The 26,267-nt window shown below is 37.4% G+C and overlaps 1 protein-coding gene across 1 annotated transcript in view; it reads left to right on the top strand.

Annotated features, from left to right (window-relative positions):
* Positions 1-26,267, top strand: part of ptprq (protein tyrosine phosphatase receptor type Q) — a 59,003-nt gene that overhangs the window by 12,620 nt on the left and 20,116 nt on the right. Inside the window, exons 14-31 of the mRNA XM_065257882.2 lie at positions 121-381; positions 458-618; positions 5,023-5,137; positions 6,145-6,371; positions 9,141-9,210; positions 9,446-9,645; positions 9,862-10,102; positions 10,483-10,611; positions 11,078-11,224; positions 13,286-13,446; positions 13,995-14,409; positions 14,625-14,786; positions 17,059-17,238; positions 19,047-19,154; positions 19,232-19,513; positions 20,102-20,383; positions 25,464-25,775; positions 25,860-26,135. Of these exons, the coding sequence (XP_065113954.1) occupies positions 121-381; positions 458-618; positions 5,023-5,137; positions 6,145-6,371; positions 9,141-9,210; positions 9,446-9,645; positions 9,862-10,102; positions 10,483-10,611; positions 11,078-11,224; positions 13,286-13,446; positions 13,995-14,409; positions 14,625-14,786; positions 17,059-17,238; positions 19,047-19,154; positions 19,232-19,513; positions 20,102-20,383; positions 25,464-25,775; positions 25,860-26,135 (3,729 nt within the window). The remainder of the gene's footprint in view (positions 1-120; positions 382-457; positions 619-5,022; positions 5,138-6,144; positions 6,372-9,140; positions 9,211-9,445; positions 9,646-9,861; positions 10,103-10,482; positions 10,612-11,077; positions 11,225-13,285; positions 13,447-13,994; positions 14,410-14,624; positions 14,787-17,058; positions 17,239-19,046; positions 19,155-19,231; positions 19,514-20,101; positions 20,384-25,463; positions 25,776-25,859; positions 26,136-26,267) is intronic.

Here is a 26,267-nt window from a genome sequence, read left to right as displayed (position 1 = left end):
ACTACTTAAATGGTACTTATTACAGTAGACATAAATGATTGTTAATTGGCGCACACGTGATATTAATTGGTACAGTAAACCAGAAGCTTGTTTATGGGTTTTGTCTTGATGTTTGTCCAGGTCCAGCCGGTGTATGTTCGCTGTCTCAGTCTCGAGCTAATGTCACGACTGCTACAGTGACATGGGAAGCTGCACACGGCTATTTTGATTGTTATAGGGTGACCGTCAGTAACATTTCTCACAACTGGACATTAAACTTGAGTCCTCGTGTACAGGACGTCACCATCAGTGACCTGCGGGCCGGCTGTTCATACAACACCACTGTACAGCGATTCAGAAACAGACTGAGCGGCACTGCTGCCACACTCACCATACAGACAGGTTAGGATTTTACCCACAATGCACTTTGAATAATAAAGGCAGCTTAAATTGAATTGTGTCTATCTGTCTGGCTCAGTTCCTGCCAGTCCTGAGGGTTTGCGTGTGCTAAGCGTGTCGCCACGTGATTTCTCCATCCGCTGGTTGGCATCGCCTGGCTGTGATAAAAACGACCTGGTCCAAGTGCTTCCTGACCAGGGCGAAATTAACATCACGACCACAACAGACAACTTCATCCAGGTACAAACACCCCCTTACACAAACCCTGAGTCACTCACAAAGCTCTCCTGCAGCCGTGTGCCAGGTGTCAGGTGGAGGTGTATCTGTATCAGCTGGGCGGAGTGTGTGGTGGAGGAAGTAAGAGAGAGTAAGAGAAGATCATTACTAATAGGTTTAACAGTGGCGGAAGGACTAGTTTATGCCCAATCACTCGCATTACCACTGGTTAGTTACCCATTTATCCATCCAGTATCTCTTTCTTTTGATGGGCCATAATGCCATCCTCGGTGTCCCTTCTGTTTGTTGTGGTGGGACTCTTTAACATTCAGGTAGGAATCGATTGCACATTTAAATTGCATTGTGTTTCATACATTAAACAGGATTATAGTAGATGTATGCTTGATTATAAACTTTAATGACCTTTTAAACACAGTCTTACTGGTTTGTTAGTGATACAGGTGAGACGCCACGCGACCTTAGTGGAATTCTTAAACTGGCATGTGTTTGTAAGAATGAGTTAAACAACAGCTGGCACACAAACAAAGACTTAGTGTCTGTGATCAATATCATTTCATGTCTTGACTCTTTTGCAGGACTGTTTGTTTATAAAGGATTACCTTTTTTTATTTGTAGAGCATCAATAATTGAACATCATTATTTATCAATGACAGAATCGATTGTTGTAGATCATTTACACAAGAAACTTTTTGTTGTTTGTGTGCATCACACGTCTTGAAAGTTTGACCTTTGTTTAATCTTCAGTGTTATCTTTCCATTATTTGCTTTTTTTAAGAAAAGTCTGCATTATATTTTCCACTAAACTCAAATAATTTAAATATAAAGTACATGTTTGATATATTTTGATGCATCCCCCACAAAAGCAATTTTGGTTACACTTTATAATAAGGGTCCATAAATCATAATGAACTAAGACATAAATGTATTTTTACTTAAACATGAACTAATGCAAAGTTAAGGCATCATTAACTAATGAAGAGTCATCATTAAGTATAACATGACATGTTTTTTCCCACTGTTAGTTAATGTATTAATTAACAATGAATCCATGTGTTGAGTCATGAGTCATGTTGTAGTAAATGATGACTCTTCATTAGTTTATGTTTAGTTCATGCCTTAACTCAGCATCACTTCATATTTAAGTAAGAATTAATTTAGGTATTACCCCATTGTGATTCATGGACACTTATTATAAAGTGTTACCAAAATTTCATGACATATTGTATCCCCATGTAAGCTGAAAATCCTAATTATAAAATTGCCCTATCACTCTAAAAACAAACGGTGCTAAATAGCACTAAAAGTGGTTCTTGGCTCGTAATCATCGAGGAACCATTTGAATGCTATATAGCACCTATGAAAAACCTATGAAGAACCATACGGGGGTCAGATAGCATATCACAATATGGTTCTACACAGGTGCTACACAGGTACTTTATCAGTGCTATATGGCACTTAAAATAGTTCCTCTATGATTACAAGCCAAGAACCACTTTTAATGCTATTTAGCACCGGTTGTTTTTAAAGTACCATAAATTGATATTTCATTGTGGTTTTTGTTGCACTGAATTTTATTTAAACTGAGAATATGAAACTGCACAGTCCAAAGTGTTCTCACAAAGATCCTCCAACAGATTTTCTTTCCTTTTAACTCTCAGAAAAAAAGGTACAAAAGCTGTCACTGTGACGGTACCTTTTAATAAGAATATTTAACTTTGAGGTACCAATATGCCCCTATGTACAGTGGTATAGGGAAGAGTGGGGCACAACCTAATGCTTTTTGGCATTGTCTCTATCATTCAAAAAATATTTAAGTTAGATGAATCATTGTTTTACACAATCACCACACACATCTCTGCTACAAATAAGCACTTAAAGTTTGTTTGTGGGACCTCCCGTTATCGTACAATTACACCGAAAGTGACAGGAGTGCAAACGCTTCCCCATAGGTGGGGTTCATTGTAACAAACAGAGGGTTTGTTGTAACACCTGCTAGAAAATTTAGTTTAAAAACACAAATAATTCAATCAAATTCTGTCTAAATACTAAAGGTGGATATTGTTTATATATCTGCCTTTAGTAGATAGATATCCACACATTCATCCATCCATCCATCATCCTTCATCTAACATCCCTGTATTGTGTAGCAATGAATATAAATAGATTTTTTTAAAGGACTGCACAATTAAGTCAAAAAATCATAACAGTGAGTTAATTCTCCTGATATTGTATTAACAGTTATCATTTTGATGAATAGTATTTAAATTGTTTTCATTTCAATATTATTGTATACCTGAGGCTTTATTCTAACACTGTGTGACAACTAACCCCGCTGTGTAAAAATGTTTTTAATCCCAGCTATCAGTTACTAGGAGTCGCTGACATGTTTCAAAATGGTGTTATGTTTTAGGTAACAAGACAGTGATTAAAATAATATAAGGTTGGATTTGGTGACTTACACACCCAACTCAGAAATAAAACAAACATAAGATGAAGAAATTCAATTTCACGCTTCCAAAACACTCTGTGTTCAATATCTTAACCAAAACAGATCAAAACTTTTCATAAATTCACTTCTGAATTCAGAGATCTTCTGACAGTAAGAAAAAAGACCAAAAGCACAGATTGCTACAATTAACCCCACGTTAGTTCCAATTAAGCCCCGCTCACCCATAATTTAAAAAAGGTAACGCCCCAATGACAACTTTTGTACCTTCTTGTTTCTTTTATCTGAGAGTGTGGGTTAAATATATGCATTTTTGTGTGCCTTTTGTTATTTTTTTTGTATCAAATGTGGAGGGATCTTCATTTGTGTTCAATAATTCTTCATTAATATAATGAGATGTAAGATAATACAGTATAACATACAATATAGTATACACATTAAATTCAGTGTTATGTACTGCAGATGAGCTTGGATTTGATTTTACTTTGTTGTGCTAGTGTTGTTGGGTAATTTTATCCTCAGATCTGATAAGACTTATTCTCTTTCTGGAAAGAGTGCTGTTGTATTACCTACAGTGATTTAATCATTGACTATTACCCAATAATGTTTGTGAACTGGGAATAGAGATATTATAATAACTACTGTATAGGCAATTCCAGCATTATGGATGTGACATTTGCAGGCAAAACTTGAAATATAAATTTAAAGAGGATGTATTTATTACCAATAAACCCCTGATGATAGAGTCCAGACATAAAAAATATCAGTCTATACTCATGTTTTCTATTTTAGATAAGGGACACATGCATGCAACATGGATGTGAAAAAAATGGACACACGTTTTTGGGAAACTACATACTTTGTAGGAAATATGTGAATTAAAATGCATGAACCAAAAACAGTAATACCTAACAAATGAAGAAGGGAGCGCTCTTCAAAGAACAAATAATATTTACAGTATTTTTATTTAATTTTGTATGCACATTTATGAGGAAGAAACAATGTTATGGACTTGGCATTTCTCTGTTATGGATGTGACAATTCTAAAATTTATTCTATTGTACTTAACTATGAAAAATAAATTTAAAATTATAAAAAAACTTGAATCTAGGATTTGCATGGATATTTAAACCACCAAATATTGACATGTGAAATAGCAGTATAGTAAAAACTTTACGTTTCATGATAAGGTTGACAAATTGCATGGGTACTTAAATTTTTCTTTTTAAAAACAAGTTGTTTCTGGTGACATTATGTATTCAAATGGGGTTGATGAGTGATTAAAGGGGACATATCATGAAAATCTGTCTTTTTCCAATTTGTAAGTGCAATATTTGGTCCTAGAAAATGTGTAAAAGATCAACCCAGTTACTTAGTTTTGGTAAACCTTTCTGTGCAAACATGTGGAAAAATAAGTAATTGAAATTTAGCTCCCCTTGTGATGTCAGAAAGGAATCTTATTATAATAATACCACCCCTTAATCTGCATTATCCAACCCGGCAGTGCCATTTAGTGCAGATATCAGCTCATTTGCATTTTAAAGGACACACCCAAAGACTTTCTCACACCTAACATGTTATAATAAGTTATCTATATGGTATTTTGAGCTTGAACTTCACATACCTACTATTTTACATCTTGAAAAAGTCTGAAATGTCCCCTTTTAGTTGCACTGAAGAAATGAGTGTTATTTTGATGCTAATACTTGCAGATTGTTATTAGTTGCAGTGTCTGCAAGGGTTAAAAATGACAAAGATGCAGGACTCAATCTCATATGTATGTATATGTTTTTGTGTCATTGCTCAGGTCTCCAGTGTAGGGCACTGTTCCCTGATATTCTGTTTCAGCTTGTACTGAACTGAACCAATATGACTCTCACACTGAACCAAACTGAACTGAACTGAAGCTTTGAACATACAGATTGTTTCTCATTCACGTGTGTATGTTTTGTGTGTCATAGGCTACGGTCTCTGGCGTAACACCCGGCACATCATACACAGTCACTGTGGGTGCGGTGGCCTCATCCGGGCTCAGTTCACCTGTCAGTCGAATACTGGTCACCACCAATGAATCCTGTAAGTATGTGCATCAGTAGCCCAGAAGACATAATAACCATATGTAAGTAAAAGATAATGCACAGTGAGCCAGATGTTAGCACAAAATACATAAGGACGCCCAACACAGTGTTACTTATTACATTCATGGCTGTTGTATCTGTGTTACTTAAATGTCACCTAATGACCTGGATGTGCTGTGGTTATTGAGTAATATCAGATCACTGGATGGTGCAATTAACTAATCACAAACGAGTATTCCAGAATATTTGAATAAATTAACAGTACAAGAGTGCATATCAGTGTACCATGTTATTACTATCTGATACCATCACTATACCACAATGCCATGACAGGATGTTTTTTGGGAAGGTGGACTAAGAGACAAAAGTTGAAAGATGAAACCTATTGAGATATTGAACATGAATCCATATGTGCCTTTTTTCCATTTGGGACAAGTGTGTATGTGTTTATATTTATGTTTGCATAATTGATGCTGATTCCAGTTAGCAGGTTTTAAAAGGCCCGGATCAGATTCCCCGTGTGCTGGTTCCTCACCCTTTTGGAATGGGTCACGCTGTTTAAAGGCTTTATTTGTCAATCTCCTGAATGGCTGACACCTCCACAACAACAGACAGCAGTTAGCAAGCCAAGCACGTTCTGACCCCTGAATTTGAACCTGACCTGGACAAAACCAAATCTAGGCCAGAGCAACCATATCTGTCCCGCTTCAGTGCAGAAGTAGTGGATATAATTGCAATGCAAATGCAAGCAGTGATCATCATTTAAGAATGAACTGTGTGTATATTATATATAAAAATGGTGAGAGTTGTGGTATACAGGTTTCAGGTGTGCTTCAAACGTATTGGGCAGTAATGCACACATCATGTCCAAATCTTCACTTTAAAAACAAAAATATAATAAGTAATCTAAAGAAAATTTCCTACACAGCCATGTTATAATAAAGGATACTACATTTTCCAAGTATTAATTTCTTCACCTGTTTGTGTGTTTTTGTCTGTGTGTAGTACCCGCTGCCCCCTCTAAGCCGGAGGGGGAAAGGGTGGGCTCCACTGGAATCCTTCTGTCCTGGCGGATGCCCATGCCCCCCGACCCCACCATTCATTCATTCATCATCAGATACAAGGAGATGTGTCCTTATCCTGAATCCACCTTTACTGAGATCAACAAGAACCTGGACATCCCAGAAACCCTGTTGAATACACTCACCCCTGGAGCTACATACAACATTAAGGTACATATTGTATGATCTGTGATACCCTGAAATTATAAATATGCTAGGGATAATATACAGGCAGCCAGTTGTTATCGAAAAAATAAGCCTAAACAGTGTGTTCTTATAATAAAATATTATATTTACAAATGATTAAACCCAATATTGCGTTTTTGACATTTGAACGTCTTATCTTATTTTAAATAAAAATGGGTTTTCCTCGCGAAAAAGTCTGCATCCGTTTAAAATGAGCAGATAAAATATTTCAAATCAGTATTTAATGTTCCTTACCTTACTAAATAGACTTTACATAAATGCAACACATAAAAAAAGTAACTATAGCTTAGCTGAGGAGTTTCTAGATATTGTGATCAGTTCATACTGCTGTTATCATTTTCTCAACGTGGAAGCGTATAGACCTGTTTTCCGGTTTGTTTATGTGAAGTTTGCCAAAAAGCCAATGATATGGTTTAGCCTACAGAGGATCCGTAGTTTCGTCACCTTCTGTTCCCTACCACCGCGCCTCTGAAAGGGACACAGCAGAGATTTTTTAAATAATATTTTGAACCAGACAAAAAATAATCTTATATTGATGTAGATTAAACTAACCAACAGTTACAAAACATAATTTATAGTACCTAAACACTCAACTTTTGGTTAACATTTTTTTTAAGCCATAGTAATGACATAATGAAATTAATGACTTAATATTAAATTAATGTGAAACCTAGTCAAAGATTTGACTTACTTTCTCATAATTATCTCATTATTTTAAGATACTATGTCATTATTATGAGATACTTACTTATTATTATGAGATACTATGTCATTATTATGAGATACTAACTTATTATTTTGAGATATGTTATTATTATGTAAGGGATAATGTAGAGGCAGCCGGTAGTTATCGGGAAATAAGCCCCAACAGTGTTATTTCCCGATAACTACCGGCTGCCTCTACATTATCCCGCTTATTACACGGCTACTTGTCACATAAGAAAAAAACCGGACATGAATATGAATTTGAAACATTTTATTGGCATATTTGTTTTAAATTAACATTTTTATCCTTCCGCGAAACTTTGCACAGATGCATAAAATGATCGTAATACCTTATTAAGATCCTCTGTTTCATACTTGTCTCCATTTTTTCTCTTTTAGCCAGTCTTTGAGAAGTTTTAATCCCCATTCTGTATTTTTTTGTGTGTTGGCTTCGTAGCTGTCATGCTCTATTTTGTCAAGTTCAGTCTCAGTAAGCTGTCTGTGTCTTGTCGTGGTTGTCCAGTGTTTGTCACAAGATGGCGCCAAACAGTAATCTTTATTGATCTTTATTGGCGCGGAGCGATTTTACTCGTACAAGTAGTACCGGCTATGCGTTATTATTTTGGAGCGGTGATTATTTGAAAAGAACGAACCTGCAAATGTCTCAACTGACCAATCAGAATCAAGCATACCAGAGAGCCGTGTAATAAGAGGTAATAACTCATTATTATGAGATACTAACTCATTATTATCCGATACTAACTCATTATCAGATACTAACTCATTATTATGAGATACTATGTCGTCATTATGAGATACTATGTCATTATTATCATATACAAACTCATTATTATGAGATACTAACTGATTATTATCAGATACTGACTCATTATTATGAGATACTATGTCATCATTATGAGATACTATGACGTCATTATGAGATACTTTGTCATTATTATGAGATACTGACTGATTATTATCAGATAATGATTCATTATTATGAGATACTATGTCATTATTATCAGATTCTATTTCATTTTTATGAGGTACTAACTCATTATTATGGAATACTAACTGATTATTATCAGATACTAACTCATTATTATCAGATACTAACTCATTATTATCAGATACTAACTCATTATTATCAGATACTAACTCATTATTATCAGATACTAACTCATTATTATCAGATACTAACTCATTATTATCAGATACTAACTCATTATTATCAGATACTAACTCATTATTATCAGATACTAACTCATTATTATCAGATACTAACTCATTATTATCAGATACTAACTCATTATTATAAGATACTAACTCATTATTATAAGATACTAACTCATTATTATAAGATAATAACTCATTATTATAAGATAATAACTCATTATCAGAAACTAACTCATTATTATCAGATACTAACTCATTTTTATAAGATAATAACTCATTATTATCAGATACTAACTCATTATTATCAGATACTGACTCATTATTATGAGGTTCTAACTCATTATTATCAGACACTGACTCATTATTATGAGATACTGACTCATTATGAGATACTATGTCACTATTATGAGATACTAACTCATTATTATCAGATACTAACTCATTATGAGTTAGATAATCTAAAACTTTTAACCAAACGTGGCGGAAATAGGCTTCCAGAGCATTTAGGCTGTAAACTCAGTACAGAAGGTCCAGGTTTCTCTACCAGATTAACTGCTCATGGGAAATTTGCCAGTGGACTCTATTGATCTTACTCAATAATTTATCAGCTGTGAATTATTCATCACCTACAGAGATCTCTGGATTCATGAGGATCTCCATTTTCCCCTCTGTTGTCCCGTGAATTCATTGGCACTATGAACTTGTTTGCATGTGTGACAGTATTTGATGGATCCGTTGTCTGGTGTAGATCATCTTGCATGGGAATGTTTATTGTGTTGTGTGCTAAGTCATGCTGATAAGTCAAGCAGATCTGTTAATAATGTGTTTACTCAAGCTGTCTTTTCTCTGTAGGTCGCAGCAGTAAATAAAGCAGGAATGGGACCTTTCAGTCAGTCTCTGTACTACAAAACTGCAGAGGCCCGTAAGGAGCATGCATACTGTATATTTCACAGGCTCTATTCCAAACCCGACTGAGTTGCCTTGTTGTCTATGTCCACTAGGCAGCACGTTTATTGAAATTAAACTTTGTTGCTCCTAGTGCTTGAAGTGCATGTAGTATATGATGCCTAAAAATGCTGTCTAGTCAGGCAGCATACTAGAGTTTGAAACACAACTGTTATCATTTTAACTGTGATGAATATATTTTGATCTCACAGCTCCTGGTCTGGTGTCAAACCTCTCGGCGCAACCCGAGGGTCACATGTCGGCTTTGCTGACGTGGTATCTTCCTATACGCATTAACGGGCTCATCACTAAGTTCGCCGTGAAAGTCAAGCATGCCCGAACTGGCCAGATCGCCCGCACCCTGGAGCTCAACGCAGAGGAAATCATGAACGGAGCCTTGCCTCACTGCAATGTACGTGTGCATGTGTAAATTGTGGAAACAAACCGTATAGACGCACCAAAGAGCATTGCATTAGCATACTGACATACTTTTAAAATATTACTGTGTGAGTGCATATTATTCATCAATGATATACTGATTCATAGACACACACCATAAGAGTGCATGCCAAATGCATAAATATAAAAATGTATTGTGGATATATGTATACATATGTCTGACTCCTAGGATGCGGCAGACATCTTATCTCGTGGTACCCCAAGTCCGGCTGAATCCACTCAGCTGACCTCTGCCGTGTTGCCAATGGTTACTCTCTCAGCTGTCCCGCCTGCCTCCAGCTGGAATGTTCCAATTAGTGTGAAAATTAATGAGCTCCGCCCCTACACACCTTACGTGTTTGAGGTCTCCGCCTTCACGAGTGACGGGGAGGGGCAAATCGCCAGTACAATGGTTCGCATGCCGGAGGCTGGTATGCCAACATACACGAAGCACACACTGTACCAACAAACTTATAATTCTTAAAAATATTTGATGTCAAAACTTTTGTAAACTTAAAGTATGGCTTATTGTGCACAATTCATCCGTGTATGTTATCATAGTCCCTTGAAGGCACGTCAGTTCTCTCAGCAGCCGTACTGGCTTTGGCCCCAGGCAGCTGTCCACATAATGAAAGTTTAGCAATGAGAACAGACCAAAATCTCCAAAATGAGAAAAGCAGGGAACAAAATATCAACCACAATATATTCAGTTGCAGACTCTCATGCCTTTTTCTCCTGCAAAAAGTGTCTATAAAAGAAATGTTGACAGGTGTGAATAAATAATACAAATAAAAATGCGTGCATGTTACAGCACCTGAAGATCCTCCACAAAACATTTTGGTGAAGAACATCACATCCAGATCTTTGTCTCTAACTTGGGAGCCTCCGAAGATCATCACTGGACGCTTCAGTTACGTCATACAGCTCCAAAGCCCAGCAGGTCACTGCTTTCTCCTCCCATCACTACTATCCAACCTACCTGTTTCTTCCTCAGTTTGTATGATTTCAACTAGCACACAAACCTCAGACAATATTCTTAACCTAAACTAAGAGCTCTGATGAGTAAAGGTCTGCTCATACCAAGGATGATAACTACAGTATAACTATAAGGATAATACAGAGTAATGCTATAATCTGAAAAAGATCAACCCAGTAACTTTGGTAAACCATTCTCTGCAAGCATGTGAAAAAATAGCTCATTTAAATTTGGCTCCCCTTGTGATGTCAGAAGGGGATAATACTGCCCCTTAATCTGCAGTATCTAATCACCGGCACTGCTATTTAGTGCAGAGATCTTTAGAGACTTTAACATGTTATAATAAATGATCTGTGGGGTATTTTCAGCTAAAACTTCACGTACGTATTTTTTCTGTCCTAACGTATGGCATGTATTGTGTGTATTTTAGGGTTAATAAGTGAGAACAACACATTCGAACTGACATTTACTTACAATGGACTGACTCCTTACACGTTATACTACATCTATCTCATGGCCAAATCTGCAGGAGCCACAGGACCGCCAGCAGTGATCAACGTTACAACACTAGCAGAAGGTAAAATGAATCAAATACTGTTTGAGTAAAAAGTATTTTAACAGTGGAAAGAGTCACTCGTCCTCTATAAGGTTGCTTATCATAGTTATTTGTTTATATTTTAACCTCGCTCTTCTTTTCAGAAATGTGGAGTTCAGGTCAGGACTCGTGTACTTTAATATTTAATTGTTTAATTTCAGCTATTCTTACAGTGCAGTATTCATAATTCATGGTTCCTACAGTTTTGACAGGAGGTCTGTGTTCTGGTCACATGACCCTTTCATTGATGCTTACTTTGTTAAATTGTGACACATTAGGAGCCTTTTTGTCCAAAACAAAGCAGGAAATACTGAGATGCTTCATGAAAGGATTTCTGTTATGCTAGCGGTTGATTGTACTGATCGATTTAGCCTTGAACGTCAGTATCTTTCTAAAGATAAAATATCAATGTTAAAGCCAAAATCAAAATCCTTTGTGATGCTCTATATTGGTAAAATTCTCACTTGTTTTTCATAGACTGCAGTAAGATTTAACAAAGGAATTTTTTTTTGTCTAGTGCTTCTGAGTTTTGAAGTTTCTGGAAATGTTTCTTTTTGAAACGTCAGTTTCAGAAGAGATCTCAACAATGGCAAATCTAAATCGTGCTCACCAATTAACAAAGTTATCATGACCTGGAAAGGATATCAACTTGACATTTTCTGTTTCTTTCAATACCATATTGTATAATATATGCTTTGCTCAGTAACGGTTTAGGTCTGAACACTTAACTTCATGTCAATGATGTCCCAGTTGTGTCTATTTTATTTCTCTTCAGAAATTTAAGGGAAAACTCTAACACTTGTATTTGTTAATACCAAAGGGCAACGTTCCAGTTTTTCTTGTGAATTCAATGACTTAAACTGCATCGACTGGCCATTACAGTCAAACTCTTAAAATTAGTCAATCCCATAGACTCCCCCCCCATGTTAAAATGCCCAAATTTACAGCAGTAAAAAAAATAAGGTGGTGTTGGTCTGTATAGTTATGACATGACAACTCTTCATGACAACTCTGGAGGGGGGTGATTTTTTTTTAAATTCATCCACTCAGCCATCCACCCACTTGAGTGACAGGTAGATTGACACTGCTGTTACTACCGTTGTGCTTGATGGGCGTGGTTTCAGCAACCAGGCATCTCAGCTCCACCCACTTTTCGCCTCTTTGCCCATTTTTGGTTATCCGGGAATGACACTCTGCCAAGATGGCGACAGCCGGCTCCGTCCACTTTGGGCTTAAAAAATGCTCTTCACAAGCTTACGGGTGACGTCACGGACACTACTTCCATGTTTAATACAGTCTATGGTTAATACATTAGTTAACATGAACAATACTTCTACAATATTTAGTATTATTTGCTTATGTTAATTTCAGCATTTATTGATACATTTTAATAATACCTTTCTTTATTTTACTAACTATTATGAGTGACAAAGCAGGCATCACCACATGTCTTTCTCTCTCCAAAGGATCTTTAATTGTGACATGAAATGGATGAAAAATCATTATGCTAACGTTAGCCTTTAAGGGTTTGGGTCAAAATTAGTGAAGGTTAATGAGGTTTATATTAATCTGGACTGGATGATATAAGCCATGTGTAATTTTACCTTTAGTTGGTTTGATGTAGCTGGAGGAGATGATTTGAAAGCAGAATTCTGCATTACTGTACACATACATGACAGAACTAATGTTAGTTCATTACTTAAGGTCCTTTCATCTATAATTAGATTTTAAAATGAGATTTTTGTTGATGGCCCGAAAGCATTTCATGTGAAAACTGTGATATAAAAAATGTAGGGATGTTATCAGCTCACTTCATGCATTCACTTAAAATGACATAAATACTCAAGTTAAAAATCTAGCCCCATATACATTTTCTATACATCCTTATTATTTTTCAGATTTTGTTTAGCTTTCATAGAGTAAGAGTGTTGTGTATTACTTTGCGAGCTCATGATTTGATATCACAAATATTTTTATGCAAGCAGGTGATGTAAAATGCACAGTAGTTGTCTTCATGTATACTGCGTGTGTGTTTTCTATTAGCCCCCAGTGCTGTGTCTAATCTGATAGTGGATTCTGTCGACTCGACATCTGTACGTCTGTCATGGAAAACCCCAAGTCAACCGAATGGACTCATCACACACTATAGGATCCTAGTGTGGCATTACAATACACTTGTACAGGATATCACCCTGCGAGGACAGGTAAAACACACACACGTACATGTACAGATTGCCCTTACATGCACACTGATGGGTGTTAGGAAACGTATTGAAAATACTGCATGACTGTATTTTTTACTGAAATGAATCAATATAATATTATAATAAAGTAAATGACAGTTTAAATAAAATTGTACAGTTGCAATTATATATATTTATATATACATAAAAACCGCATTAAAGGATATTTTGATAGGCCGCTATACGCAAGTTGTTCGCTATATTGGAACAGTCCAAGGTGGTTTGTTAACCAGTGTTGCCAAGTCTGCTGTGATTACTTTAAAACTGATGATGCAGATTGCTTTTCCTGCGTGTTGAAGGGTTTTGTCATAGGCTGACAATATTAAACGTAAGATTATTTTATGTATGAAAATAAAGTGTTGGTGTTTGGGTTAGGTTCATTCATCTAGATTTAGTTGGCCATTGGGTTGGTTTTGTTTCGCAAATCTGGCATTCCTACCACGATGGTCCGTGAACACTCAGCAAGCTTTGATATATGTGTTTGATTTGTTTTACTGGTTTTCTCTTAGAACATCACTCAACCGATGCGTCGAAATACAAGATCACTTGCCGAGGTCACAACGGGAACTGTCTTTACTTTGACTCCAAACGAAACTTCTACTATAGGCTTCGGTTTAACCCGTGATGACCAAACAATCACACAAATGACCTCTGATCTTCCTCTGACACCAAGCACACCCCAAACTCCTCCGCCTTGGCTCACGATGACCCACAACACAGTGCATGCATCTGTTGAGGCGGAGACAGAGGCCGTGACCAAAGACCCTTCCACTGAACTTTCACCATTCACTTTAAGCACTGACCCGACGTCATTGGTTAACTTTAGCCCCTCCCATCCTCGTCGCTCCACCAGGGCAGTGGCCACAAACTACACCCAACAGACAAACTCTCCAACACGAGTTGGCACTACCATTGGAATAGAGGGTAAATGACTCCTCTCCAGACTCCACCCACTAATTTATTAGTACATCATTCCCTCATGATCTACCTCATGTGTTCTTTCACATCAGATCAAGTTTCTTTATTACAAGTTATTACAAATTAAGGTTTTGTAAATTATTATGGATAAATAGTTTGAGACAGCCATTGTGGTGCTTTCTACTGATTGGTTGTGTCCGTGTGCTGTGTTTGATTGACAGTCCTACCAGCCACTGAAGAGACTGTAGACTTCTTATCCAATCAGATGTTGTACGTGGTCAGAAGACTGAGTCCTTTCACAGACTACAAATTTAGCGTGACGGCGAACAACATCATGGGAGAAGGACCTTCCACCCAAGTTACAGTAAAAACAACTGAACAGGGTAAAAGACAGATCAAATCTGGTATTTACTAACCGTGAGCAGTGGTGTCAAAAGTATTCATATTCATTACTCAAGTAGAAGTATAGATACTAGGGTTAAAAAAGACTTTTGTAGAAGTTGAAGTATCAACTCAAGCTTTTTACTCAAGTAAAAGTGAAAAAGTACTGGTTTCAAAACTACTTAAAGTATAAAAGTAAAAGTAATGTAAGGAAAAAATTTCATTACGGAAAAAAGCCTAGGCCGCACCACAGGGGCCTTTTGTGCACTACCCTATCTCCTCTAAAACATGTTTCTAAAGGCCATAATAACTCTAGTGTTATATTAAAAATGTTAATGTTAAACAATTTGGGATGCACTAGGGCCAGGGGTGGGCAACATCAGTCCTGGAGTGCCGATGTCCTGCAGATTTTAGCTCCAACCCTTATAAAACCTTGGCTACCTGTAGTTTCAGGTGACTTTATAGACCTTGATTAGTTTGTTCAGGTCTGCTTGTTTAGACCTGGAGCTAAACACTGCAGGACATCGGCACTCCATGTTGCCTACCCCTGCACTAGACTATCTGTTTCAACCACATACGGTACATGCCCATTAAAAATGAACGCATTTCAATACAATGCGAACAAATACATTAAAGCAGTGGTTCTCAAACTGGGGACCGCGAGATGGTGCCAGGGGCCTCAGTTTTATAATATTTGATGAAATACATTACTTTATTATAAATTCTGTGTAATTAAACCTCAAAAAATAAGGCTACTAAACAAAAGCAATACATTGTATAATTTAATATGTTTTGTTTAATTCAAATTGTTAGTTTTAGAATGTTTATGTCATACATTTTCTTTGGGGGGTCGTGAAGGAATCCACTGTACACAAGGGAGGCGCGAAAAAAAAAGGTTTGATAACCACTGCATTAAAGAACCACATATGTGTACTACTGAGCATTAACATGTGTTCCATAGAGAGGAAAATATGATAACTAGTTGCCTATAAATATTGTAATGGTGCAAAAAGTCAAACTTCAGAGCAGGGCCGCTGCTGGCAAAACTTTTACAGTGGTGCCCTCTTTAGTTAAAAAACAACAAAATCACACACAACTATAGTATGTGTGAGAATAGAAATATGCTTTTATTGTTTTCATTTAAAATTTTATTTTGACAGCAACACAAACTACAATTATACAAATATGCAATTATATATTATAGCCTATATTCCTGTATCTGTACTTGTGTAGCTAATGGACTTTAGTATACTTTACTTTAGTCAGTATAAATCCAAGCAATTAAGGAGAATTACTAAATGTCTTTCTTGTAAGTAAATTCAAAAAGTCAGGTTTAAGGAAACAGCTGATGTCTATTAACAAAAGCAAAAGTTGGTATGTATGGTTATGTGTTTGATTGATTTAACACTCAAGCATTCAGATAAGTAGGTTTTGTTAATGCAAATAAAATTTAGGGTAGTTATAAGCATATACAAAACAACAGATGTCTTTAGCATAGATATCTTTGCCATGCTTCAAAACGCAACGCAGCACAATGTCATTTAAGTTGAACAACTGAAGTTATATTATATAAATTGGTATTGTTAATACACTATTTAAATCACACAGATGAGTTGATGTCAGCAGACAGCTATATATTTACACAGGCTTGTGAATGTGAACTGACCTGAAAGTGATGCGCGAGTTTTATTTCATACTTTTCCATTTGAAGACAGAATGCCGCGTTCTGTTACTGTAAAAACGGATGGCGGATGATATCAAAGCATCGCGAGAGCAAACTGCTCCGCATGCTTTCTAATCGCTCTCGCAGTTCTTTTATGTTTCTCTGTGCAGCAGCATCGAACAAACTTTTGATCATCTGCAGTCAGCCGGGGGGCGGGGATTGCGTACAAACCAATAGGGTGTCGGAATGGTGTATGTTTATACTTCTTATCCAACCACAATCGCATTTATCTGGATGATGCAATTTATCAAGATAGGTTTTTTTAACGATGACAAGCCAGAATGAAAAAAGCAAACAAGCCGAAATAATAGAAGTAACGAGCGATTTTTAAAATGTAAGGAGTAGAAAGTACTGATAATTGCATGAAAATGTAAGGAGTAGAAGTAAAAAGTCGTCTGAAAAATAATTACTCCAGTAAAGTATAGATACCCAAAATAGCTACTTAAGTAAGGTAACGAAGTATTTGTACTTCGTTACTTGACACCTCTGACCGTGAGTGATGTCAGCTGTATACCCTCACTATATAAAGTACCCTCAATGTTTTCCCACAGTGCCCAGCTCGGTTCAGTTTGTGTCCTATCAGAACATAAGCTCCACCTCCATCCGTGTCAGCTGGGAACCGCCTCTCAATCCTAACGGCAAGATAACTTATTACACCGTGTATGCACACAATCTCCTTACCAACCAGAAGTTACAGGAAATGACAAACACTACCAGCATAGTGCTTACAGGTAATACACAAGCACACCTGGTATGAATTCTTTTTTATTTATTTATGTGCCCTCATAATCTTTAATCAAAAATGCTTACCCCCCCACCTTTAAACAATCTCGTTCATATTATGGTACGGCAGATGGACGGAGTCCGGGAAAAGATTGCAGTGATTAGCAAAAAGCAACTTCAAACAATCCAATCAGTTCTTGATGGACGAATTCAAGTCCCGCCCTACCTTTTTCATTTCAGAAGCCGTTTCACTCGGATAAGACAATCCCTACTTCTGTTTCATGCCGACTGTCTTTAACCCAATGCTTGCGTTTGTCCATATTCTGACCCAACCATGAGATGAAATAACCCGGCATTTATTCAAGCGTATAATTGAATTGCTTTAAATTTGCTAACAAAATATTGTTTAAAATAAATGCTACTTGGTTTGATGTTTGCTTATCTAATAATATTTATATTCATGTTTATCAGTCCCTCCAGAAAAATGCGATTATGCGATCGCATGATTCAACACAAAAATCATATATATCTTAGCAGAAAGTTGAAAAATTTTGCATTTACTTCACACAAGCGCAGCCATGTGCCCTGTTGCCATAGGAACGTTATGAAGTGATGTGATTATGTGACGTGAACAGCATTGAAAACGTTTTTGCAAGTTCCCACAGTTTTTGAAAGTTCCCACAATTTCATTGCATAAAATTACATAAATATCCTGAATATTCCATCACATTTTTTTAAAGAAAACGTGCCACAAGATCAAGGATTTTTGCCCGCAACAATCACAAAAAAACTCTGCGTTTATCTGGAAGGACTGGTTTATGTCGCGGTCACACTAGACTTGACTTCCATTCATATGCATGTGAAGAAATTTGGCATTTCTGAAGAGTTAAAGTTTGGTGAACCTGTGAATGAATAGTGAATCTGTAAATTCTCATTTTTTTTACAGTAAAACCAAAAGTAACAATAAAGCATGACAGACGGCATTTAAAATAACAACACTTTAGCTCATGATTTCAAACCTGGTTGCTTGTCCACATTTTGTACACAGGGGAAATTTTGCATGGTAAAGGGCGTGCACACTAACGGTGCTTTCACAAGGGTGTAAGCATTAACGCTTCCCATTCACTTTTAATGGGTGACGTCATGCGTTGCCGAACTGAACTGTGGATCCGTCGGCGCCGCGTCAGTGCCACAATCAGATTGCCTTATGCAAATAACCTAGCCAGAGCCAACCAATTACGTTTATGGAAGACCGGAGCATGTGCTGCGGCCACTGTGATTGGCTGTAAGCCACACTTCAGACAAGCCTTCCGTTAAGCGTTAACGCTTACGCCCTGTGTGAATGTACCGTAATGTATTTACGCTGGCGGCTGGCATATTTTCAGATGTTTCAAATGGGGGTTTTGTCTGCACTGAGCGCCGAGAGTTGAAAATGTCCCCTTTGGGTGAACCATTCAGCTTGTCAATGTCACTTCTCACTCGGCCATCCAATCACAGTGGAGGAGGGGAAAAAATCACAACAACCAACCGGCACATCGTTCAACAACTGACAAGCAAAGCAAGTATCGTAGCAACCAAAGCGCTCAGCTGAAAAAAAGCTGGCAAGCGCCCACAGTTGGCATCTGCCTTGCGTTTTCAGCTGCGTTTAAATGCTTTGGTGCACAAAACCCCTAAAGGTCAAGTGTGACTGTGGCACAAGTGATAATTTATTGTTTAAATAAATTAATGCATTTCGCAGATGCTCTTATTCAAAAAAAGTGATGTCAAATACTTTGAGATGAGTCCACTGGATAAACACTGTCCATGTCATCTGCAGGTTTAGAGAAGTACAGCAGTTATAAGTTGCGTGTGGCGGCGTCTACTGCTGCGGGGGAAAGTCCTCTGAGTGAGGAAGACTACATCTTTATCCTTACACTAGAGGATGGTACTGATCACTGCATTCTTACAGACTACAAATACATTCTTATAGAGTATCTCAGTACATCTTTCCGTCTGTTTCAGAGCCCGATTCGCCCCCACGGAATCTGGCTGTGGTGAAAACCACGTCTTCCACCGTTACTCTCAGTTGGTCCCCACCGGAGGTACCCAATGGCATCATCCGGCAGTATGAAGTCTCGTACAGCAACGGCACGTATGACAACACGATCAACAGCACATCACCGAGCATCACGTTGCGTCATCTGAAGCCCTACACGCACTACAATGTGACGGTTCGTGCGTACACACAACACGGCCATGGGGATCAGATCTCTGATACGCTTCAGATGCTGTCTGGAGAGGATGGTGAGTCAGCGTGTGTGGTTTTATTTGTTTGAAAGAGCCAATCAGACACTCCCATTTCAGCTTGGAGCTGTAGCGTAGGGGTATGAGTGATATGGGTTCGATCACCAAAAAAATGTTGCTGCTGTTAACATTAACATTTTTGCATTTGGCAGATGCTTTCATTCAAAGCGATTTACAGTGCATTACAAGGTATACACTTTTTATCAGTATGTGTGTCCCCTGGGTTCGAACCCATTACCTTGTGGGCTGGAGTAAAAATACAGGAGTAAAACGTTTCAACATATCTTCATTTGTTCTATTTTCACAACCTCATAAATATGGGTGGGTTTCTTCAAATATACAAAATTTTAAGTAAAAAGCTGAAATAATTGCATTTTTGTAAAGGAATTTTGATAGAGATCAAAATTTAGAGCGATGATCAAAACATACACAGAGTTTTTGATTAATTAAATTCTTTTTGCTTCAGTTTTTTATAAATTGGGTAAGAGTGCCATCTAGTGGATAATAGCGGAATTACAGATTACAGTAAAAACTCATCAGGAAAGACGTATTCAAGTCCTCATGCGTAGTTTGATCTGTCTGTGGCAGTGCCTGGCAGTCCACCCTACGATCTGATCTATGAGAGCATCGGATCCAGCGAGGTGAACGTCTCATGGTCTCCACCGCTTCTTGCAAACGGTATAATCTTGTTTTACAACGTGGATTACTGGAACGCCACACACTCTCTGAACCAAACCACAAATGTCCCCTTCGCCATCCTATCTAACCTGAGGAAGTATACACGTTACCGGGTCAGCGTGCAAGGTGCCACATGGGTCGGCATGGGAAACCAAACCAGTGAGATTCTGAACATCACCACACTGGAAGACGGTGAGTGCGTGTATTTGTTCAAGAAATGAGTAATATGCAAATAATTATTTTTTTTCTCTCTAGCATCTCCTATGCTGAAGGGCGTCTGGGAAAAGCGGTAATTTTCCTTATTACAGATTAGCAGGATGATTTACTTCTTATTTCTCATTTTCAGACTGCATTCTGGGAGTTTTGTGGCCGGTTGTGGATGCATTTTATTAAAATAATCTTTATTTGAGTTTTCCTGGATTTTCTCCTTTGACAGATCCGGATGCTGGTCATTCACTCACATTCCCTCTCCTAAATCCATTTCACGTTTGTAAATAATTAAGTCCACTGTGGCATGTTGGTCACTTCTTTTTTCAGGGTCTTGTAATCAATAGTTGATGTTTTTCCTAAATGACAGTACCCAGTTCACCTCCAAAATTCCTAGTCGCCAGGATATTGTCAGATACGGAGGTGGAGTTGTCCTGGAAACCTCCAGAAGAGGCCAACTCTGAGATTTTGTATTATATAGTAAGAGTTTGGTAAGTATCCTTTATTCATTATTAAGTCTTCAATTTAAAGTTTGTGTTTGTAGCGGATCATAACTCAGTACTGGGGACTGTAACTGTGTTATAGGAATCTGAGCTCTGAGTTTGTGAAGAATGTGACAGAAACATCAGTAGTGATCAGTGTTGATTGGCCAGGTCGGTATAACGCCTCTGTAAGCAGCTGGACTCGACTAGGAGATGGAGGACTGTTGATTTACATCACGTTCCGTACCATTGAATCAGGTGAGAGTTTATATGCAAGGTTGAGCCTACAACTCATCCTGGGCATGCTACAGACTACATTATTTTACAGATTCATACTCTTAATGCATTTGTACAATTGTGTAATTTGGAGAAACATCTAAGACTTACTGTAGATTCTCACTGCATTTTTTTCTTATAATGCAGCACCATCAGATCCTCCTCAGAACGTGTCATACGTGCTCCTCACAACCTCCACAGTGCGTCTCAGTTGGGCTCCCCCGACTGAACCCAATGGCATCATTCAGTTTTACAACATCTACTACACAGACAATAACTCAACGTTTATACAGGTGCATACACACATACTGTACTGTACACATGTGTGAACCACAAAACCACAATATCGTACTTTTCTGTTTTAAAGATGTTTATAGTATCTGTCTGAAGTTGTTGTACTTTCACTGAGATAAATCTGTCATGAAAACATTACATTTTGGTTGGTGGTAATTTGTTTTTTTTTACAAATACAGTAAGTGCAATTACTGATGAAATTGTTGTTTTTAAAGTTACAGTGTTAACATGCATACACCTTTACAGTAAATAGAATGTATTATCATTGTAAATTATACAAAAATGTAAATTAAACAGGTATATTTGTGGCCATAGCCAACAATACATTGTATGGGTTAAAATTATAGATTTTTCTTATATGCCAAATATCATTGGGAAGATCATGTTTCTTGAGGATATTTTGTATTAAAAATATATTTATCATTAGTAATATGTATTGCTAAGGACTTTAAATGCAATTTTCTCAATTTGCAAAAAAAAGAAATCAAGGCTGTAACCACAATTGTGGTTATTAGGAAAAATATTGAAGCTATGCAAGCACCCACCGTTTTATCCAATAGTACACTGAACACTAGATTACCACATAGACTAGAAAACTATGTTGGCATCATATTTAACCAACTGCTATTACTTAATGTAAATGAGGAAATGTCATACCACTCTCAGGTTAAATATGGTGTACCGCAGGGATCGGTTCTAGGGCCTGTTCTTTTCTCATTATATATGTTATCTCTAGGAGACATTTTTAGGAAACATATTAGTTTTCACTGCTATGCAGATGATACCCATTTTTACATCTCCTCACATTCTAGCGAAACCCACCAGTTTACTAAGCTAACAGACTGTATTAGGGACATCAGTAACTGTATGGCAAATAACTTCTTTATGCTTAACTCCAATAAGACAGAGATACTTATCATTGAACCGAATATCTCCAAAGAAAATATGTCAGATTATAATTTGTCCATTGACGTTTGCACTCTTGTGACATTTTCCACAGTGAAGAACTTAGGTGTGATGTTTGAAAGCAATCTATCTTTCGATTATCATATCTCCAACGTCTGCCGCACAACAGTCTTCCATCCTAGAAATATCTCCAAAATACGCCATATGCTGTCTGCATCAGATGCAGAGAAGCTTAACCACGCTTTTATTCTTGACTTCAGAACTGACTATTGTAACTTGTTACTCGGGGGTGTCACACAAGAGAGGTAAACAAGTTATTCAGCTTTCAGATGATTTATAAATCTCAATTTCAAAACAATAACCTTTATGACATTAACCTTGATGGTTTTGTGATCCAGGGTCTCATTTAAAAACTAAAAACTATTTAACGAACATACATGTTTCACAATCTTTTTGGGAAAAGAAAGCATCACTTTTTATGTCCCACCAATCTCTTTGCTATCTGCATTGACTTTATAACTTCATTATTTATTTACATAATTCTATTATTACAAACCATTGCAATATGCAACCTGCAATATTTTTTATCAATGTGATATCTTCTAGCCCTAATATGTTTATTGCATGAATTATTGATACAACTAGGCAGATTCTGTAGGTACACTTTATTCTCACAAGAAAAATGTTTGATTCAGCCTTGCATGATTCTGTCTCTGTTTTTTTCTAGAGGGTCCCGGGATCAAAGCATGAGTTTGTGCTGTCTGATCTTATATCAGGACAGACGTACAGTGTATGGATGAGTTCCAGCACCTCTGCTGGGCATGGGGAAGTGTACAGCACCCCTCTCAACTTTACTACATTAGAGGAGGGTCAGTGGACTCATACACTCGGTGGAGAATCACACCTCTGCACCACTTTTCCATTTGTTTATGCTCTTAAAAAATCACACTGAAACAGAGATTCGGCACATCCTGTGAAAGGAGACAACTTCCTAAAGACTGCAAACTGGGACCGTCGAGCCTTTACCGAGAGTATGTCTGATCTCATGTCTCCAGACGATCCCAGCTTGCGTGTCCTCTCACAGGATTTGTTGAGAAACAGAAAATGTGCTTTGCTGTTTTTTCAGGGTACATTATATAACATTGTGAATATTGTAACTGTGTCATTCATTTTGAAGAAACTTTTTTAAAGTTACAGCAATTTTTTATACATACAGCAGTTTCTGTATGTATAAACATTTCTAGCTCAGTTTTTGTGTGATTTTGGTAAAAACGGTGCAGAGGTGACCTTCTGAGATAACTGAAGGGTTTTCTCCCCTGGTGTCTGAGATATTGGACGTGTTTTATTTAAAGCAATAATAATAATTATAATAATATACTGCTGTTTGGTTCTTTGTGAGGGATTGCATATGATTGATTTGCAGTTTTTGGAGAGGTGCCCATCTTGACCAGCTCACAAATCAATCTCAGGATCCATAAACTATTTCCTGCTCACACATCATCTTTCATTTTCTCCTTTCCTGTTTTATTTCCTTGATAATATGCCTTGAATGTGGATTTTGCAGATTGTGTTGGAGTTTATTAATTTAATTCATTTTCACAGACCTACAGATGTGTGCGATGTGTATTATGAGCTATCTATGTCTGTTTGTGTGTTATGTGATTGCATATGTATTTTGACAAGACTAGAAAACTATGTTGGCATCAGTTGTCAGGCATTAGCCTGGTTTAGATCATATATAACCAACTGCTATTACTTTGTTTATGTAAATGAGGAAAAGTCATACCACTCTCAGGTTAAATATGGCATACCACAGGGATCGGTTCTAGGGCCTGTTCTTTTCTCATTATAAATGTTACCTCTAGGAGACATTTTTAGGAAATATAACATCAGTTTTCATTGCTATGCAGATGATACACAGCTTTACATCTCCTCACATCCTAGCGAAACCCACCAGTTTACTAAGCTAACTGACTGTATTAGGGACATCAGTAACTGGTTTGAAAATAACTTATTTATGCTAAACTCCAATAAGACGGAGATACTTAGTGAATAGTGAAGAACTTAGGTGTGATGTTTGAAAGCAATCAATAATCATATCTCCAAGTTGTATGTTCTTTACTGCATTACAGTATTGATCATTTTCAATGTTGCATTGTCCCTTTTTGTTTATTAAGGCATACATGAATTTTAATAATGATGAAAAATTCTAACAAGTGAATCTCATGAAGAAATGTCAATACCTTTTCACCCCAAAAACAAGAAATCATGTTTTGCACAAAGAAAATGAGACATGTTTTAGATCAGGATGTATTGTAACATTTTGTTTTAAGTATAAACTTAAGCCCATTTACTTCCAATTACTTTAATATTGTAGCCATCCTGCTTAGGCAGAATGATTATATTTCTCTTCAATTAAAATTAGTGTAATTTTTCACATTACAAAAGGTTACTGAAAATGTCTATTGTCATAAAAATAATGACACCGTGCAAAAAAATCATTTGTTTTACAAAACTGGCCTCATTTTCTTGAAGTAAAATATAATTTTTTATGTTTGTAGATATTTCTTCAAAGTTTTCTTGATATTATGTGAAACATGTTATGTCACAGCAGAGATGCATTTATTGATGACACATTGACATCTATATACACCCACCTAAAGGATTATTAGGAACACCTGTTCAATTTCTCATTAATGCAATTATCTAATCAACCAATCACATGGCAGTTGCTGCAATGCATTTAGGGGGTGTGGTCCTGGTCAAGACAATCTCCTGAACTCCAAACTGAATGTCAGAATGGGAAAGAAAGGTGATTTAAGCAATTTTGAGCATAGTATGGTTGTTGTTGCAAGACGGGCCGATCTGAGTATTTCACAATCTGCTCAGTTCCTGGGATTTCCACGCACAACCATTTCTTGGGTTTACAAAGAATGGTGTGAAAAGGGAAAAAAAAGTATCCATTAAGGCAGTTCTGAAGGCGAAAGGGGGGTCAAACACAGTATTAGTATGGTGTTCCTAATAATCCTTTAGGTGAGTGTATTTGTTTCTGTTGATCGTTCTTCCAATATATTTACTGTATTTCTTTCCTCCTTTCTCCGCTACAGTACCAAGTGGTCCGGTCCACAACCTGACAGTGAAGGTCTTCAGCTCCACGGCGGTCGTGATCAGTTGGGACCCTCCTCTGGAGCCCAACGGCAGAGTTTTCTACCTGCTGAACTTGGAGGAGGCGGGCTCGACCCATCCCTTCGTCAACCGCACGGTCAACGCCACTATCTCCACCTCAACCACGGAAAATATCTACCTGTTCACCAAGCTCAGGAAATATTTCCCCTACATCATTAAAGTGACCCCAGCAACCGGCGCCGGGTCGGCCGTAAATCACACCGCAATGCTACACCTGCGAACTGCTGAAGATGGTAAATGCATGCATCATTTCCTCTATTCATGGTGCTTGCTATGCATTTACTGAAATGTTTTGGCTTTGTGTGTTTTTGTAACAGTTCCAGGCTCTTCTCCATTACCAGGAGTGAGCAGAAATCTGTCTTGTACCTCCATTTATGCGACGTGGTTCCCTCCAGTCGAGGCCAACGGAGAGATCGTCAATTATGCCATCGTGTTACAGGGCTCTGGGGCCGAAAACAGAAGCTTCACCCCTGAAACACATGTTACACTGACAGATCTCACTCCATTTACTCCGTACAATCTCTCGGTTGCCGCGGTAACCCGTCAGGGTGTCGGGCCCGCTGTGATAATCCCCTTGCATACTGATGAAGCAGGTTAGAAACAGCAGGGAAATGATCTATTTGATGTTACTATAAATGTTTGACATTATGTGTTTGATATTATAAATCCCTGTTTTCTACATAAAATCATCCTGTGAAAGTATAACCTTCATATCTTTAATAATG

The sequence above is a fragment of the Paramisgurnus dabryanus genome, chromosome 9 (assembly GCF_030506205.2).
Source record: "Paramisgurnus dabryanus chromosome 9, PD_genome_1.1, whole genome shotgun sequence".
NCBI lineage: Eukaryota > Metazoa > Chordata > Actinopteri > Cypriniformes > Cobitidae > Paramisgurnus > Paramisgurnus dabryanus.
Note: the sequence above shows the minus strand (reverse complement) of the source record. Positions and strands in the feature narration are given on the sequence as shown.